The 19400-nt window shown below is 43.1% G+C and overlaps 1 protein-coding gene across 1 annotated transcript in view; it reads right to left on the reverse strand.

Annotated features, from left to right (window-relative positions):
• Positions 1 to 10285: 10285 nt before the first annotated feature.
• Positions 10286 to 19400, reverse strand: part of LOC111873761 (diuretic hormone class 2) — a 198599-nt gene continuing 189484 nt past the window's right edge. Inside the window, exon 4 of the mRNA XM_023868710.2 lies at positions 10286 to 10769. Coding sequence (XP_023724478.2) covers positions 10631 to 10769 — 139 coding nt within the window. The 3' untranslated portion in view covers positions 10286 to 10630. The remainder of the gene's footprint in view (positions 10770 to 19400) is intronic.

Below are 19400 nucleotides of genomic sequence, written 5' to 3' on the forward strand. Positions count from 1 at the left end.
CCCCCATCTGTAAGCCGATTGTCTAGAAAATGTAGGAACCTCAACATCTCACAACCCTATGGGCCTTCACGGCCTGTTACAGGGATAGTTTTACTTACTTACTTGTATGATGTTGCCCGAATTGTGCCATTGTCAACATACTGCTGTCTTTCCAACCATGTCTACTTCTCCTAAGCGGTTTTTTTCTTTTTAGGTTCCCGATTAGGAATCCACATACATTTTTAAAATCTTCCCCATGCGCAGTTTGTACCCCGTTTATCTCACCCTACTTGACTTTATCCCAATAATATGTATGACTGTTTAAAGGTACAAAACTATTAAGCTCCTCATTACGTAATATTTTTCTACCCTCCTATTACTTTCTCTCTTTTAGATCTGAAATTTCTGCACTTTATCGGTAGAAATCAATAAATTGGGTGTGAACTGGCCATAGGATACAGCTTCGACTCTGGCACAGGGAAAAAATGTTTTCCATTGCTCTAAAGTTAAGAATGGCTGTGGGATTCATCCTCAAATCTTACAGGGGGGATTATCAGAGGTCACATATCAGGAAGAAATGCGGCCGAACGGTGGAGCTTATCACTGGCTTCTTCTCTTGCCAAAATGAAGAATCTTTGGAGCTTTACCTCCACTATTAGCCTTAATGGCATCAGACAGGAACAGTGGGAAGTACCTAATCTAGTCTACATGGCGTGGTATTTTAGGACGGTTGATGAATAATGAATTGGAAATTATTTGGAAGGAAATGGTCTTAGCCTAATCGAGTTACTATTCCGGTAATTATGTCGAGGGACTGAGGACAACTGCGGAAAAATGAGGCAGCATAGCTAATATTCCTGCCGAGACTCGAACTTAGTACTTTCCGCATTTAAGTCTTGAGCATTACTGCTGTACCTAACTGCTCATTATTTTCCTACGTTATGTCACAAAAACAAGGAATCAGTCGCCCCAAAAAGGATAATCTCTGTCTTAGAAGGAAGTCTTAGAAGGAAAGAAGCCAAACTCTAACCCACAAGGAAAATAAAGGGCTTGTTTATATTACGGCTTTGACAGAGTTATTTGTGTCTCGTAACTTCATTTACATATGTTCTTTTGAACCGTTTGAAGCCTCACAGATGTGTACTTCGCTATAGCGGGGGTACTTGGAGCTTAATATCTTCCTGTTGCTTACGAAGGATCATCTGGCTAATCCTTTGTCTGGACAAGTAGGGCTGTAAAAAGTGCCCTGACGGGCGATCCCTTTTGGCGAAATTTGTACTGAAGTAAGAAAATCATTGTTTGTAAAAGTAATTAAACTTTGCGCCCACAGCAGTTGCACTGTCAGCAACAGGAATACAGAAATCGCGGCTTTGAATTGGAATTAAGTACGCTTTACGTTGGCGTCCTTTTATATTGTTCTTTGTAGGTAGAGATTTTGCGATGGGCTGGTACGCCAGCCGACGAATCCTTTTGGATGTGTTAGGGAAATATAAACAGCTATTCCTTTAACAAAAGTGGCCACCAGATTGACTGACAAGTAACAAGGTTAGGATGATTTAATTCAGTATGGAAAAGAGTGCACTTATTTTCCAAATGTGTCGAAATTTCATTTATCGATGTTAAAACATTGTTTCGAGGCTAGTAGACTGTACACATTCGTCAGTATGGTCCTTAAAGAGTTTAATTAACATTATGGATATAAATTACAGATTAATTATAGATATAATTTGTAACAGTGAGACTTAGTCCACTTGGTAGTGCGGCCACTATTGGCCTATTATACCAGCCCCAGATGATAGATGATGGTGATTGTGGAGAAATTGGTGAAATGAAGTTTGGCAGGGGAAACCGAAGTACTCGGAGAAAACCTGCCCCAGTGCCATTTTATTTACAAATCCTACATGACCAGACCCGGGCTCGAACTCGGGCCGTCGCGGTGAGAAGCCAGCGATTAACCTCCTGAGCTAAAAATAATAAAAGTTGTACCAGTGAATCCTTAATTAAGCCCCTTAATCATGTATGGAAAATGTTTAAAATAAAAATTGTACGTTGTAATATTAACTATATTTTATGTCCCTTAGGCCTATAGCACCATGCTACAAGCCGGAAGGTCTCGGATTTAAGTCCCGATGAGGTCATTGGATTTTTTTCAATTGACCTAATCCTTCCAGCCGCAATATAACCCTGGGGTCGACCCAGCCTCTAACAGAAATGGGTACCAGGAATATTCTTTGAATGTACTTGGGGGTAAAGGTCGGCCGGCGCGTAGGGCTGACAACCTTACCGCCATCTGTGAGCCGATTGTCTAGAAAAGGTGGGAACCTCAACATCTCACAAACCTATGGGCCTCCACGGCCTGTTACAGGGATACCTTTTAGGCCTATACGTTTACATTTGTCAATGAACACTTTGACACAACTAATATACCTTAATTTCTATATTAACTTCTGCCTTCAAGATGGAGGCAATATGTTCCTCCGAAACGATGATAATCATCTACCAGATTATACATTATCATAACCCAGAAGTCCAAATTAGGAAATTGTTTATTTTCTGTGAGATGTAAGCCCGGCTGAATGTTCAACTCCTTTAAAATTCAAACCAAATGCTGTAATTAACTAACGTAAAATATATTCCGTTGGTGGGTACACCGCATTTTAAAGATTTAATGATCACTTGCTCTCACATTGATACGGAAACCTGTGAGTTCAGTTTCGTACGTAAGCGCTAAGGTGTTTGTAGTAAAATACAGAGTGTCCGGATGAAAGATATCCTAAATAAAAAAAATTATATCTCGGAAGCTAATTGTCATACACTTATCCGGTTGATGTCATCGGAAAGGAAAACTCTGAAAGATTTTTTATGCCCGACCAACGCGCATGCGCCAGCTGGTGACCTTCGTCGAGCCCAGTAACTATGTCGACACCACAGAACAAGTTCATTGCGTGATGTAGCTAGCAGAGTTGCAACCTCTTACGTCTGTCCAGCGTCGTTTTAGAACGCAATATGGACGTCAACCTCCTACACGGAAAATCATTCGGTTCGGGTACAACAAACCGAGGACTACAGGTAGTCTGTTGTGTGTAAAATCTCCTGGAAAAACACGGACCTCTGAAGAAAATGTCAGTTACATTAGATAGACATTCCAACGAAGTCCGAGCAAATCATTTCGTGCTTCTTGCTCGTAGTTACGTACAAATTCCGCGTTCAACAGTGCACGATGTATTACACAAAAGGCTCTGCCTAAGAGCGTACAAGATTCAAATGATTCATGCACTAAAACCGAGTGACCACGTAGTACGCACAAACTTCGCTGTGGACATGCTAGAAAGAGCTGACGCGCCGCCCGATTTCCTCCGCCAAGTGTGCTTCTCGGACGAGGCGACGTTCCATATCATTGGAGCTGTAAACAGGTACAAGTGCAGGATTTGGGGCAGTCAAAATCCACATGTCACATGTGAGTTGGAGAGAGGCACCCCAAAGTGAACATGTAGGCCGGCTTAATGCACGACAAGTTAACTGGACCGGTTTTCTTTTCCGAAAAGACTGTGGCCGAACGTTCGTACTTGGACTTGCTGGAGCTGTATACGCTGCCCCAATTACCATCTCGAACTTTCCTCTTACAAGTTTGGGCGCTGCCACATTTTTGCCACCATGTTAGGAATCACCTGGACAGAAAGATGGCTGGGAGATGGATCGGCAGAGGTGGACCAATCGCTTGGCCTCCTAGGTCGCCAGATTTAACCCCAGTTGATTTTCCTTTGTGGGGTTATGTGAAGAACATTTTCTACCAGGTTAAGATCAACGAACTTCAACACCTGAAAGCCCGCATAAGGGACCCTGTGGCTACGGTAACACCAAACATGCTTCAAGTACGGATATTTGTCGTGCCACCAAGGAAGCCCACATTTAAATTTACTAGAAAGTTATGTATCAGAAAAAAACATTGATAGTTTCCCTTTGTAATGGTGTAACCCATAAATGTGTATAATAAATTCTTTCTGAGATATAATTATTTTATTTTGCATACCTTTTATCCGGACACTCTGTATAGTCCCGTCTTCCCAGGAACACGATCCGGGCTGCCAAAAAATGGCGCCCACCTTGGGGTCGTCGTACCCATATTATCTGACAGTATTCACCAAAAATAATTTTGCCGTAAAGAAGGGCTCAAAACACTCGTCTTTCAAATGCATACGATAAATTATTCCTTACGGACATAAACACTTTTCGAATTTATAGACTTTACGTAATATATTTTGTCGACTGGTGACTGTAATGCTCAAGTGTTGTAAACTAATGGACGTAAACCCGGGGGATAAAGACCTCACTGTGAGAGGATATGCATTAAGAGAAGAACAAGCCTTGTGACAGTTATTGTAAAGTATAGTGAAGCTTCACGACACCCACCGAGCAGCTGTCACCCCAATTGCTGAGTGAGTGTGGCTGTGTCTGTACGCCTTCATTTCCGGACTCCACTGCCCTCTTGTGCAGCGTTTCATTGCAGCTCTGTAATTGGCTTCTTCCATTTCGGGATAAGGGTAAGGACAATTTATTTATTTATAAGAAAATTCTGAAATTTCTTGTATCAGTATGGCCTTATTGCTCAGCTACTCAATTTATTGTCTACGGGCTGGAGGACCGGAGTTCGATTCCTGGTAGGGACAGGGATTTTTATCTTTGACTGTTTCTGCCGTCTTCATCACAACTATCCCATTAGTAACACTAAAGTATGGTAAAGGTAAAAAAAAAAGGCAAAGCTATCCCTGTACCATGCCATGAAGGCTCATAGGATTGTGAGACGTTGAGGCTCCCATATTTTCTCTAGACTGTCGGCTCACAGATGGCGGTAAGGTTGTCAGCCCTGCGCACTGGCCGCCTTTTTCCCCCAGAAAGATTCCTGGTACTCATTTATGTTAGAGGCTGAGTGGACCCCAGGGCTATAGCGCGGCTGGAAGGATTAGATCAATTGAAAAATCCACCTCATCGGGACTCAAACCCATGACCTTCCGGCTTTTAGCATAGTGCCTCAACTACGCTACCGCGTGCCCCCAACACTAGAGCATGTCTAAGCTAAACGATACTTGTTATTTGCTTACGCAATTCTTCGTCCCATTTTTAGTCCATTTTCTTTACTTTGTGAAAATAAAAGTAGGCTTATGAGATCACCTTCTTGTCTGTATATTCGTTTGTGTATCCCCCTCATTTCTGAAAGTCAGAGTCAGAGTTACTTTATGACTGGCGGTCTTGCCGACAAGCCCTTTGAAACCCACGCCCAGTATTTTTTTTTCAACAGAACATTTGTGGTCATAGTCCTTATGTAAGTTTCTCTCTGACGAGAGGATGTGTCTGTAGTTTACTATTGCTGCTGGGCCTTGCCAGCTCAGTCATTCTCAGGTTATAGTCCCGCGGGACTCATGACCACATTTTACTGATTCAGATTCGAGACTCCCCCGACCTGGAGGGCAAGGTCCCCGTATTTGTTTGCCCCAGGGACAGGGTGACCCCGTTATACTCCAGGCACTGGGTTCACTTTCGGTCGCTTCCTACTACTTGCAGGGCTACGGTGGAGGAATCCGTGCCCGCCTCCACACGGGGTTGACTTCATGCATCTATTCCTGAAAGCTGGAATTTGTCCTGTTTGTATAAATTCGGAATGGACCGCAGAGAGAACACTGCCTCCAGCGGTTACTCTGTCATATCAAACGGAAGCAGGCGATTGGTTCTGCCCATACTTCATTCTAATAAATTGAGAAGGTAAAAATGTGAAGTTATACCTGTATTTAACTAATTAAGCATTACGCCATGAAGGCGTATGGGGGAGTGGATGGATAGAGCCACATTTCTTGACCTCGGCACCAGTTGGAGGTGAATGATCAGCTTCACGTCCCGGCCGCTTCACCCCCGAGGAAAGAGCCCCCTGTACCCACAGGATAGGAGGTTGGATGGACCCCAGAACTGGTCTGGACGACGTGGAGAAAATTCTAACCCTACCGGGACTTGAACTCCGACCCCTCGGTCATCCAGCACGTAGCCAGTCGCTATACCGACTGCGCTATTTTGGGTTAACTATTAGAAGAGGCCTCAACCTGACTTTCTGTCCACGGCGGCTGGATTCTCCTTCCCCGGGAGCAAAGGGGAAGGACGGGCAGCCGACAGTTCACCGCCATTAATGCCAAGATTAAGAATTCATGAAGCTTTACGTCCAGTTCCCTCTGCGTCTCCATAGTCCTGTGCTCGAACACAGGAACAGCATTACCATATCTGCGAATACAATAGTTTGTACTTACTCGTCTTATGTAGAATGTCCATAGATAGTCTGAGATGCAGTTTTTGTTTGCCTTGGCTGTGCCAAACCTACATTCAATCCCCGAAAATTTGGGCCCATGCATACCAATAGTCTACATGTTAGATAACAGACAGACGCCTTGTAGTATTCGCGAGGAAGCAGACTGAGTCAAATTGAAGCTCGCAGTGAAGTTACAAGAATTCATTTTGTGTGTTCATTCCTCCTGCCGAGAGAAGGCTAAGTCTGTCAAAGACAAGACATTTTCAATTCGGAATTGTTTTTATAGCCGTCCCTCGTATTAACTCCATGGTTAGCGGCCTCCATAGTCTAGGGGTAACGTTCCCGCCTCATGACTCAAGGTACGCGGGTTCAAACCCGGCGGAGGTCGTGGAATTTTTAAGGGCGGAAAAATTCAGGGGACAAGTCGTCCGGGAGGGACTTTAAGCTGTGGTTCCCATGTCGTAGATTTACGGCACGTAAAAGATCCTCATGTCTCTAGGAGACCTCTGAGCAAAATTAGGCAAAATGTTTCTCCCCTCCGGTAGATGGGGAAGTTATTGGGTACCAATGCCAGTAGAGGGCCGACCTCGCTGGCAGAAAGGGGAGAGTTATCGGGTACCACTGCCAGTAGAAGGCCGACCTCGCTGGCAGAAAGGGGAGATAGCGGGCACCAATATCGATAGGGTATGGAGACAGTAGAAATTAAAGAGGGACGAACAATAGACTATTAGTCGCGGTGCATGGGGAAACCCATCCCCTCTATACTGAATAACTGAATGAACTCCATGGTTATTATCTTAACAAGAACCGTACTGCCTGTACCTAGCACAGTGGTAACAGATTCTGCACATTCAGCACTATTGGACCTCCTTAAGATAGATTTTAATATATTAACATTCATTCTCTTTTTCTTCGTACCACGTGGATATTTTCCAGTAGACTTCTGCACTGATATTCTGTACGCATTCCTTATCTCGCCCTTCCTAGCCACATTCACAGAACACAGTAATCTCCGTCGTTTTTATGAGTATAAACTTTTGAATACTCAGTGGTGACCAGCCTACAAGGATCTGTTGTACAGCTTTGGCTTAGGCGCTGGGTTGACCACCCTTCACTGCAATATATTCTGTGTTACGAATTATTCATACAAGCCCCCATAATTTGAGGGATTCTTAAGAACCACTTAGGCAGCTTCAACATACGAAAATTTTCTGTCTCAGAACATACCTAAATATTGTTTTGGGTCCAAATTCATGGTACCCAACTAAAAATATATTTTAAATATCATCGTCATTATCTTCATGGATTAGGCGATTCGTGATCCGTTGCGACCTCTTGAAGATCACTTTGGTCCTTCCATCTGAACTCTGGGCACCCTACTTTACGACTTCTTTTGGGGCTATATTCTAAAATTTTCTACTGAATCCGTGTGTCTTACATTGGCAGAATGTGATACTTCCACGGTAATCTGGATTTTAGAATTGTTATTTACATTAAGGATAAGCGGCCTCCGTAGTCTAGGGGTAACGTTCCCGCATCATGACTCACGGTACGCGGGTTCAAACCCGGCGGAGGTCGTGGAATTTTTAAGGGCGGAAAAATTCAGGGAACAAGTCCTCCGGGAGGGACTTTAAGCCGTGGGTCCCGTGTCGTAGCTTTACGGCACGTAGAAGAACCTCATGTCTCAAGGAGACCTCTGAGCAAAATTTGTAAGGATATTTCCCGCCCAACAATAGTCTCTAACGCCTCTGGTAGATGGGGGAAGCATCTAGATACCGCTGAGCCAGTTGAGGCCGAACTCGCTGGCTGAGTCGGAACTGATGGCACGCACCAGTACCGGTAGGGTATAGAGACTGGTAGAATATCACAGGGGGACGTACAATAGATCAAACTGGTCGCGGTGCATGGGGACACCCACCCCCTCCAATAATAATAATAATACATTAAGGATATAATTATTATGTTTCTGGACATTTCCATCGTCCTGTTTTTAAATAAAAACAATAATTATATACAATTCTTTAATAGTGTTAACCTTGGCCGTTATATTGTTTGTTACGACGGACGCCAATAAAGAATTGTATATAATAACACAACAGGCTGCACGAAGTGAAAAATAATAATTTTATTAATATACCATCGTGACAAATCTAACCTAACCTTATTTATGTTAGAGGTGTTCATCTGTTCCCTTATTTTAGTATTCCTTACTCTGTCCGTCCTTGTGTAGCCTGCTCACACTCGTCAAACATTTCATTTTCTTGCAGTTTTTATTGTTGCTTAATGTTTTTTACAGTCGAGATTTCGGACCCATATGTAAGTGTAGTTACCGTCATTATTTGATAACATTTTATCTTTGTATCTTTTTTTGGTCTTACTTTTCATTTATCTCCTTGTGGTGCTGCACATTTGGTGAAATATATTGATTTTTATTAAATTATCATTTTTATTTTAAATAACACCTTTTTTTAATTCGCTTATTGGGGGGGTGGAGTCCAACTGGGTCCACTCGGCACGTCGGTCACTGATTGGCCTATTGCAGCCTGCTCCGGGTGATTATGATGATGGAGAATTTGGTGGAATGAAGATTGGCAGAGGAAACCGAAGTACTCGGAGCGAACCCGCCCCAGTGCCACTTTGTCCACCACAAATTCCACATGAGCAGACCCGGGATCGAACCCGGGCAGCCGCAGTGAGAAGCCAGCGTCTAACCGCTTGAGCTATTGCGCGGCCAACTAACAATTACAGGATAGCTCTGCTCTATATGTAGACTATTTTACAAATTTTCTATAGCGTCGCTTTCAACTATTTATGCTTACATTTGGGACACAGCACCTGTAGCGAAAATATCAGAGTGGTTTATGTGCAATATTATCAGCATTGTACCGAGAAGAAAGAAAGGCCTTGTAGTTTATACTCGTACTTGTATCCAGTGGTAAAAGACCCATGCACTTATACCGACTGGGGCGCGCGGTAGCGTAGTGGTTGAGGCACTATGCTGCAAGCCGGAAGGTCGCGGGTTCAAGTCCCGATGAGGTCATTGGATTTTTTCAGTTGACCTAATCTTTCCAGCCGCACTATGGCCCTGGGGTCGACTCAGCCTCTAACAGAAATGAGTACCAGGAATTAATTAAATAATTTCCCTGGGGAGTAAAGTGCGGTCGGCGCGTAAGACTGACAACGTTACCGCCATCTTTGAGCCGAATGTCTAGATAATGTGGGACCCTCAACGTCTCACAACCCTATGGGCCTTCACGGCCCGTTACAGGGATAGCTTTACTTTACTTATACCCACTTACCAGATCTAATCACCAAGCAGTCAACATCACATATCTCAGTCGCTATGGGTATAATTATTCCGTCATTGTGAATATACAGGGTGTCCCAGGAGGAATGGACCAAACTTCGGGAGGGTGTTCCTTATGTTAAAGTATGCCGATATAACCCAAAACACCTATGTCCAAAGTTGAACGGTTACGGAGATAATGGCCAGAGAAGTGTCAAACTTTGACCGGCGTTGCACACTTGTTGATTACAAAATACATATTAAAACTGGCAGGAATATGTGGATTCTGTAATGTTAATAATGTACGTAACATCAAACTAACTTGTGAGTGATATGAAGCCATAAAATTGAAGTACAAAATACTCGCTCGCCATGTCATAATTGTCCTTAGGGTTTCCAAGCACTATACATGACACATGAATGGCAAGCGCTGACGTAACGTGGCTGACTGCGCGTTCTGATAAAGCCAACTACATACGTACGGCTAGGGTGAATCACGGCACTCAAGGACAAACATAGATAAGGCCTCTCAGCTGAGAGGTACAGTGCGTGGACCTGCCAGAAGACCACACTTTTCTTGGGCCATTATCCCCGTAACCGTTCAACTTTGGACATAGATGTTTTGGGTTATATCGGCATACTTTAACATAAGGAACATCCTCCCGAAGTTTGGTCCATTCCTTCTGGGACACCCTGTATAGGCATTCGAAACACATGCATGAGGAACTGTGTGAATTGTACGAGGTGTTGCTCACTTTATTCTACAGTTTTATACACATTTTTACAATAGGAATGATATCTTACCCAGGAAACAATAATCATGACACGTACATGAACACGGAGATGTTGACTGTCGCCTCAGTAAAATCAACATCACTAGATCCACACGTGAACAAATAGGCCATTTATATCTTTCTGTGCCTACGATTAATTAAGCCTAATAAAATTCAGGATAAACATTATGCTTTATTACATACCAAATGAGATCTGGCGGTTATTTAATAATGTAACAGTAAATAAGTGAATGAATAGTGCCATGTTAGTGGGGAATGTGAAGAAGATGGATCGCTAATATTTTATGAGGATTCGTCGCTACTGCGTCGCCTTCTGCCTGGCCCACCTGCGTAGTTGGCAGCTGCGAGCCCCATGAGGTGCTTGGCTGCCTGGGAGCCGGAGAAGCCCCGACTCAGACCAAGGTCAAGTCCACGTTTTGAACTGGGGGAAAAAAAGTGAAACAGTTAAAACATGTAATTCTATATAGAAATTCTCACACTTTCATGTCCGTTCAAGGCTAATATGGAACTGCTTTTCGGTGCTGCGACTGTGTAGATGTAGATGTAGATGCATTGTCAACGTTTCGGAGACCCTTATTGTCTTCTTTTGCTAGGCGAAGTGACAACCCAATAGATCTGGCTGATATGTACAGAGGTTACCATCTACCTGTGAACCTATACCATCAGGAGGCGTCGTATACTTACTTCATCTCGCTAATGGAGAGAGTAAGGATCCCGAAACGTCGGCAATGAAACCTAAATATGCATTGTGCCATGTTCCATATTAGCAAGAATTTGTCACCATTTTTTTTAGATTTATTTTTATGAACTAGTATATTCATATAGATATGACTGTACAATGTTTCGTCTGTGTGCATTCAGTGCCATTGAAATTGTGAGCGTTTGAGCGGATAAATATAATTTCAGACAAGATAAGCCTAAGGACCTGATGCAGGATTATCATGATAATTACATTGTATTTCTGTCGATGGTCCTGTTTCCAGTGCCGTACGTAAAAAACTTCCACACTTATTAAAGACGCGTATTCCTATATTTAGAGCAAATTTTTAAAAAATGATCCTGGAGTGTCTGCCGGGGGGGGGAGATACTTGCGATTAACTAACTGCACGAAGGAGATTATTTCTTGGGAAACTGATAGTCGCTGAGCTAGTCAATAAAGTTCTTTGTTTTGTGGAATACGAAGGTTCATTATTGTGCTTATTTTATGTAGTGAAGAATGACATAATGCAGAATATTTTAGGGGAATTTGCATCTCGGAATGTCTGTGGAAGCCGCGATAGTCGAAGGCGACCGAGACTCTAAATCATACAGCATACCTGATGGATGCTGCAGAAACGTAAGTAATTCTTCTTGCGCGAGTATCCGGCCTTTGTTGCTTATCTAATTTTCTGAATACAGGACAACGTATGGGTACCTAATCTGTGATCCGTATATTAAAACTTATTACGTCTATTTATATTGATTGATATTTCTGTAATTATTTAATGATATAAAAAACAAGAACTCCGGTGCCTATAGTCCGCAAGCGAACTATACCGACCGAGTGACCGCCGCTTATCGGCGAAGTTAGTGACAACTTTAGCGGATAGAGGGTGTCACGTGGTCAGCGCAACGGATCCCACGGCCGTTAATCTCTGTTTTCTAGACCGGAGCTCCTCAAATATCCTCACGAGGATGAGTGAACACCGTTCCAGACCCATTACTTCTCAGAAAATCTGGCAGCGCCGGGAATCGAACCCGGACCTCTGAATCTGTAGCCAGGAACTCTGACCACTAGACCACAGAGGCGGTCTATTTAATGATATACCCATTACAATATGCCGCCAAAAATAAATGAAAATTAATGATATATTTTATGAAAATAAGGTTGGGCGGGACTTGTATCATGCTTGGGGAAAACAAGAAATGCATACAACTTTTTAGATGGTAAACCAGAGAACAAGCCATAACTTGGAAGACCTAGGCTTGGCTAGGATAATAATATTAAAGTGGATCTAGAAGAAATAGATTGTGAGAAAGTAGACGGGATTGAGCTGGCTCAGAACATGGACCGATGGATGCTCCCATGAACACGGAAATGAGCCTTCGGATTCCATGCAAGGACCTCGAGAGAAAAACCCTGCTGCAGGGATTTGGTTAGTTATTTGCTGGCGTTCTTGTCCTGTGTTAGATTTACTGGAGCGTCTGACATTTACAAGTTGTTGTCTGCAGGCGTCAGTAAGAACGACGGAAATTATCCAGTCGTGTAGTGTATTGACGCCCAGCCCTACTTCCTGCTCTCCGGCAAAGCCACAGTTTAGACAGATTGAGGTTTTCTGTGATTTTTCCCCAGTCCTTCAGACAAATACTATGATGTTATCTTAAAACATTACAGTCTGCTTTCTTCCGTGTCTTTCCCAGTTCATCATTCACAGTTATTCTACAATATGTAATATTCTTCGTTGCTTTAGTCCGCAAGCGAACTGTACCGACCGAGCGACCGCCGCTTGTCGGCGAAGTTAGTGCCAACTTTAGCGGTTAGAGGGTATCGCGTGGTCAGCGCTACGAATCCCCACGGCCTTTAATCTCGGTTTCCTAGACCGGAGCCGCTACTTTCCCATTCAAGTAGCTCACGAGGCTGAGTGGACCCCGTTCCAGACCAACTACACGTACTTTTAAGAAAGTCTGGTAGCGCCGGGAATGTAAGCCGGGACCTCTGGATCTGTAGCCGGAAGCTCTGACCACTAGACCACAGAGGCGTACCATTATGTAAAATACGCAGTTGAAAAATGTTGTGGAATAAACTAAGAATCTCTCAGCGCATGTAATGTGTTCAAGTCATTCGATTTAAAATGCATGTCACTCATCGTTAACGGGAAAACTGATTGTGAGCACTCGCCACTCGTCATAAACAGGTAATAATTATTTGTATTTTCCTTGTAAATCCTGCTCAACTTCATGAAGTTTTGCACCTTTCACGGTGTGGGAAACAGCCTTGTCCTAGCTGAAGGAAACTGCCCAGTCATTGTCCTCAGCGTTGTCCTTGTGTATTCTCCGAATAACAAACAAAAACAATACATGTTGTACCGAATGTGTTACATCATACATCTGTTATCGCAGTACAGATACCAGCTTTCTAGCAACATGCAGTGCAATTGTGAAGTTTTAATTGCTAACAGCTACAAATAACACAGTTTCGCTGAGCCATCTTTTCGAATGCTGTATTTGACGATCACTGTTATGAGAAAAAACACGTTGTAGTAAGACGATATTCTTTAAAAAATCTTAAATACTTTCTCGATCGAGTCAGCATGTAATAAACAAACGAGATAGGTCGCTAATATTTTGTTTACTGTTGCGTTAAGGCCGCGCCATAGCTCAAGCGGTTAGTCGCTGGCTTCCCACCGCGGCGGCCAGGGTTCAAACCCGGGTCCGGTCAAGAGGAATTTGTGGTGGACAAAGTGGCGCTGGGGTAGGTTTTCTGCGAGTACTTCGGTTTCCCCTGCCAATCTTCATTACACCGAATTCTCCATCATCATAATCACCCGGTACAGGTACAATAGGCAAATCAGTGGCCGTCGTACCGAGTGGATCCAACTGGACTCCACCTCCCACTATGCGAATTAAAAAATAATAATTTTTACTGTTGCGTTTGGTACGTGAAAGTCTGAAAGTCTGCAACGCAGCCCGTGTCTTGTAGCTCTGCACTTACAACTATGACGTGTAGTAGAATGGGACGTAGCCCTTACGTTAAATTACATTATATAGCTCATTTATAAGACTCAATAATTCCCGTCCATTATTTATTGAGGTTTCCGTCGTCCTGCCCGCACATTCCTGTATTACAAATTACCACTCTTTAAATGTTAGGAACCGGGCAGCTCAGTCGGTATAGCGGCTGGCTACAGGCTGAACGACCGAAAGGTCGGTGTTCCAGTCCCGGTAGGGTCAAGAATTTTCTTTTCTCCACGTCGTCCAGACCGGCTCTGGGGCTCACCCAGCTTCCTATCAAATGGGTACCGGCGGCTCTTTCCTCAGGGGTGAAGCGGCCGGGGCTTGAAGCTGATCACTCACCTCCAACTAGTGCCGAGGTCAAGAAATATGGCTCTATCCATCCACTCCCCCATACGCCTTCATGGTGTAGTGCTTATTTAGTTAAGCACAGGGAAAACTTTATCTCTTTTTCTTTTTACTGTTAGGGAAGTGAGATCTGGGAGCTTAGGATCTCCAATCACCCGTCTGTCTGTCCTGAACGCGAGGGGCAGACAATCGAAGAGGAAGACAAACGCGCAACTCGCAAGTAACGTACGGGAAGATGGGGCTTCCTTCGCAACTGTAAAAATAGTATCATTTAATAATGGAATGACAGTACGACTAGAGTTGCAGACGTCAGCTCTTTTGTAAAGTGCCATCTGTTGTAAGCAGCAGTAAACAAATGCTTGCAATTCGCTCGTTACATAATGTTATCCAATTGGATTCATTCATATGTTACGCTGTACGTCCCTATTCGCAGTTACAGACGGACAGAGGTGGGAAAGCTATCTCACAGTATGCTTCACAAATTACATTAGTTCGAAGATGAATGTATGGTTTAAGTGCATTACGCTTTTCTGCCTACTCGCCGCACTTTATGTTTTCTAGCCTACACATAAGGACGTGATGACTAACTAGAAATACACGGAACATCAAGGTTAATACAGACTGACCGAGAAGCCTAGAACCAATACTAAGTTCTTTCTTAAATACTTCTTTTTTATCTATTTATGCAGGATTATTTTGTATAAATGCTACCTCACCTGAAAATATTTTATAGCGTTGAAACTAATTTTGAACAGTCTGACAAGTCAGCGAGGGCGGTATTAAATATGTACAAATATTGAAAATTCTTTCGAACGAATTTTTTTATTGCTAATGGAGTGGGACTTAGTCCCTTGTACTGAGGCCACTTCTGGCCTTCTGTACCAGCCCAAGATGAGGGCGAGGGTGATTGTGGAGCAATTAGTGGAATGAAGATTGGCAGGGGAAACCGAAGTACTCGGAGAAAACCTGCCCCAGCGCCACTTTGTCAACCACAAATCCCACTTGACCAGACCCGGGATCGAACCCGCGCCGCGGTGGGAAGCCAGCGACTAACCGCTTGAGCTATGGCGCGGTCCTGTCGAACGAAAGTTGTAGATATTAATGACAGCTGAGTAGTGCACTTAGTAATTTGAGGTTGTCACAGCGGTGGTTATGAAGAGTTCTATCTTCTGGGATATAACGCCGTGCAATCCGTCGAAATTCAACCGACATCTCTGATGAAGATGTCGCCACTATCTTCGATGTTTTCGGTGTTATGTCCCAGAAGGTAGAACTCTTATTACTTGTTGCGAATTCATCTTTCTATACTTTGGACAATATTCTGATACATGAAAACAATTTTTGAATGAGTGGCATGAAAAGTAAGGATTTTAGAAGACGAAATACGGAGAAAAATTAGAATAGCCATGTTACATTTGGTGCAGTTGCTCCATACCGAATTTCACCGAAACGCCTTAAGTTGCTACGGAAATGCGAGCGTAAAGGCAGTCGAACATGCCGTCCTTTTAACGTACTTTCGCTTTATGCTTACGTACATATCCACATTTACACATATACAAACACTTACATAACATGTGATACTTTGTTCCATAGTTACGTCATTGTTGAGTGTGAAATATATTTTGTAAACGTAAATAGACCTACAGAGACCTAGCTGTTAACAATTGCAGAGTTAAACTATGAATTTTTCAAGGAAATTTACTTTCCAATTATTAGTCGAACGCTTTTTTGCCTTATTATTTATTCAGTTCTCACATCGTAACATAATTTTCAGACAATTGTTGTTCGTTTTATTTTTATTTTAAGAATAGTTTGATTCTGTTTTATAAATTATCATCTCTATTCATATCTGTTGATATTTTATATACTTTCACCTGTTTACATTTATTAACTCAAGTAGGCGTACGTTAAATTTGATTCGGTTTTAATACCTCGAACCAAATAGAAATACCCGGAGAAGTAGACTCATACCGTACTTAGTTGAAGTATTACATTCCACATTACCGCCTTTGTGGTCTAGTGGTCAGAGCGCCTGGCTACAGATCCAGAGGCCCCGGGTTCGATTCCCGGCGACACCAAAATTTCTGAGAAGTAGTGGGTCTGGAACGGGATCCACTTAGTAGCCTCGTGAGGATAATGGAGCAGCTATTTGAATGGAAAAGTAGAGGGCTCCGGTCTAGAAAACCGAAATTAACGGCCGTAGGGTCCGTTGCGCTGACCACGCGACACCCTCTATCCGCAGAAGTTGGTACTAACTTCACCGACAAGCGACGTTCGCTCCGTCGGTATAGTTCGCTTGCGGACTACAGACCACGGAGTTTTAGTTTTATTACTTGCCGCATTATAAACTTATACCTGAAACAGTACTTAAAAATGTTATGCCAGTTATGTTGAAAGCATAAAGGCACAGCACTATGCATTACTTTCTTAGACAATAAAAACATGAAGATATGTAGTCTACAAGAGATGTCTCTGCAGTATTAAGCAAAAACTTAAAGAATGCGTCACCCAAGAAGAAAACTCATATACTGAAAGATTATATTACATAAAATGATTGAGTTTTAAAAGTAATTTATTAAATGTACGAGTAAAAGGGACCCGCAAAATTTGTTTGTTTCCTTCTGCAGCGGAAACACTGCCGTGACTAGTAGCTCTGAAATAGGATATGTGATCACACAGCAGCGATTTACTAAATAATAAAAAGCTCAACGTATTTTTTGGTACAAATAAAAGTATGTAATCCCTATAAAAGTAAACAATACGACGACAGATATAGTACGCAAAGAAAGAAAAGAAAAATGCATACGTAATTTTCATCCGAAAATATCAAGGAGAGAGACGACCTTGAAGACATAGACATATATGGGAGGATGATATTAAAATGTACCTCGGACAAATGGGTTTTGGATGTGTGGAATTAAGTACTAGCTTTTCTTGGATGATTTTTTTACATAAATTTATTTATTTAGGAATGTGAATACCTAAGCTCAACAAGCAGTGCTTTAATTTAACTATATTCGTTTCTCCAGACATGAACAAGTTGCTGTGAGTAGCTACCGATTTTTACAGGAGGAATCGACGTGGCGGAAGCTGGGAGTCGACCTTCGCCCCAGACCCACAATGAGGATGTGCGTGGTCGCTGCGGTATTAGTACTCTGCCTGGCACTCAACTCGTGGTCGGCAGTGATGTCTTACACGTGCCAAAGAACCCCGTTTCGAACTGCTGTCAATGTATTCAACCGCTATAAGCAAAGTTGCCATTTCGTCAGTATGTTTTAGTCGTGGTGCTGCAAACGTACGTGGAGTATAAATGCCTGCTGATGTCTTCAGGACGGAATCAATGACACACTGATTTTGGCCGTTCTATAAATTTTGTGATGGTGAAGAGTCCGCTTATACGGATCTACATAGATTCTTCTCGTTTCCGGTTTTTCTTCTTGTAATGCTGCCTGATACAAGCAGCTCCTCTAGTTCCTGTTAGCAACGATTTTGTATTGTCTCGGTTCTCCCCTTAGTGCAAGTTAGGCATGAGTGTAAAATTGCCGCATAAGGAAGGCTTACAATCTTCGAAACTGAAAATAATAATTTCTATAGACATTCCATTGCAATATTTATCACCAAACGTTTTAATGCCGATCGCAGTGGCCGCGTGCACTGAGAGGCATGAACTGTCTTCGCCCTTTTGAACACTGGGATCGTGGGTTCGGATCCCACTCGAGGCATGATGTCGATGTGCGTTTATTCTGTGTTTGTCCCGTCCTTTGTATCGGTAGCGGCCTTGCGACGGGCTGATCCCCCGTCCGAGGAGTCCTACCGACTGTGTATAGATTACGGAACTGAAAAATCGGCCAGGGCCCAAGAAAGGGGTTTAGAGCCATTGAGGAGTGAATGAATGAATGGAAAGTTTAAATATTTGACTAAACATATGCCGTGAGCTGGGGTAGCGCAGTCGGTATAGGGACTGCCTACGGGCTGGATGATCGAGGGGTTGGAGTTCCAGTCCCGGTAGGGTCAAGAATTTTCTCTTCTCCACATCGTCCAGGCCAGCTCTGGGGACTATCCAGTCTCATATCCAATGGGTACTGGGGGCTCTTTCCCCCGCGGTAAAGCGGCAGGGGGCGTGAAACTGACCACTCACCTCCAGCAAGTGCCGAGGTGAAGAAAATGTGGATCTATACAACCCGTAGACAGTCGCTATACCCACTACGCTACCCCTTATCCCGTTAATAGGGTGGCGAAATAAAATATTTCAGAAGGTAAACTTTAGGATTAAAGATGACATAGTCATGACTTCTATTTTAAATATCTTTTTATTATTTTATTACGTGTGGAGAAGACGTATAGCCACGATCTCCCAGATGTTTCACACTGGACATCTGTTGTACTTGGCGCATACACATTGAAGCGACCGACTGAGCAATTACGTTTCTTGCTTAGTATGAAGAAATGTTCTCAGTTTATAATCATAAATGCACTGACATTTCACGTTGTACAATGCATCGGATTTCTGCATTGCAACGAACATGTAGCAAGCAAACGCTAACCCCAATGTTGCTGTACGAGTACGAAACGAAAGTCGATAAGAAACCGGCTCGTTCGACCGCGCGCAGCTGCGGTTACGAAGGTCGCTGAAACTTGAGTTTCGATCGCGTCGGGGTCCTATGAAAAGTGATGGGATAGTTGTATAGAGATAGAATCGCACATCTCATGCAACCGGTCACACCAGTGGGAAAGCAGCCTTAATAATAGGATCAGGACTATAGATCGTTGAACTTTGCGTAGGTCAGCGTCTTTCTAGTCCTGTTACATAAAGTCTAGTTGCCTCTGACCTGCGTACCCCACCACGCAGGCGTGTAACCATCACTCTAGATGGTTGTGATTAATCAATTTCACGTTCCGGTCGCATTAACACCGGGAAACAACTGAAATTACCTGTTTGGTTTAAATATGCATGGTCCTCTTAATAGATAATGACGTGGCCATAAATGAAGTC

Source organism: Cryptotermes secundus, unplaced genomic scaffold (genome assembly GCF_002891405.2).
Source record: "Cryptotermes secundus unplaced genomic scaffold, Csec_1.0 scaffold142, whole genome shotgun sequence".
NCBI classification, from domain to species: Eukaryota; Metazoa; Arthropoda; class Insecta; order Blattodea; family Kalotermitidae; genus Cryptotermes; species Cryptotermes secundus.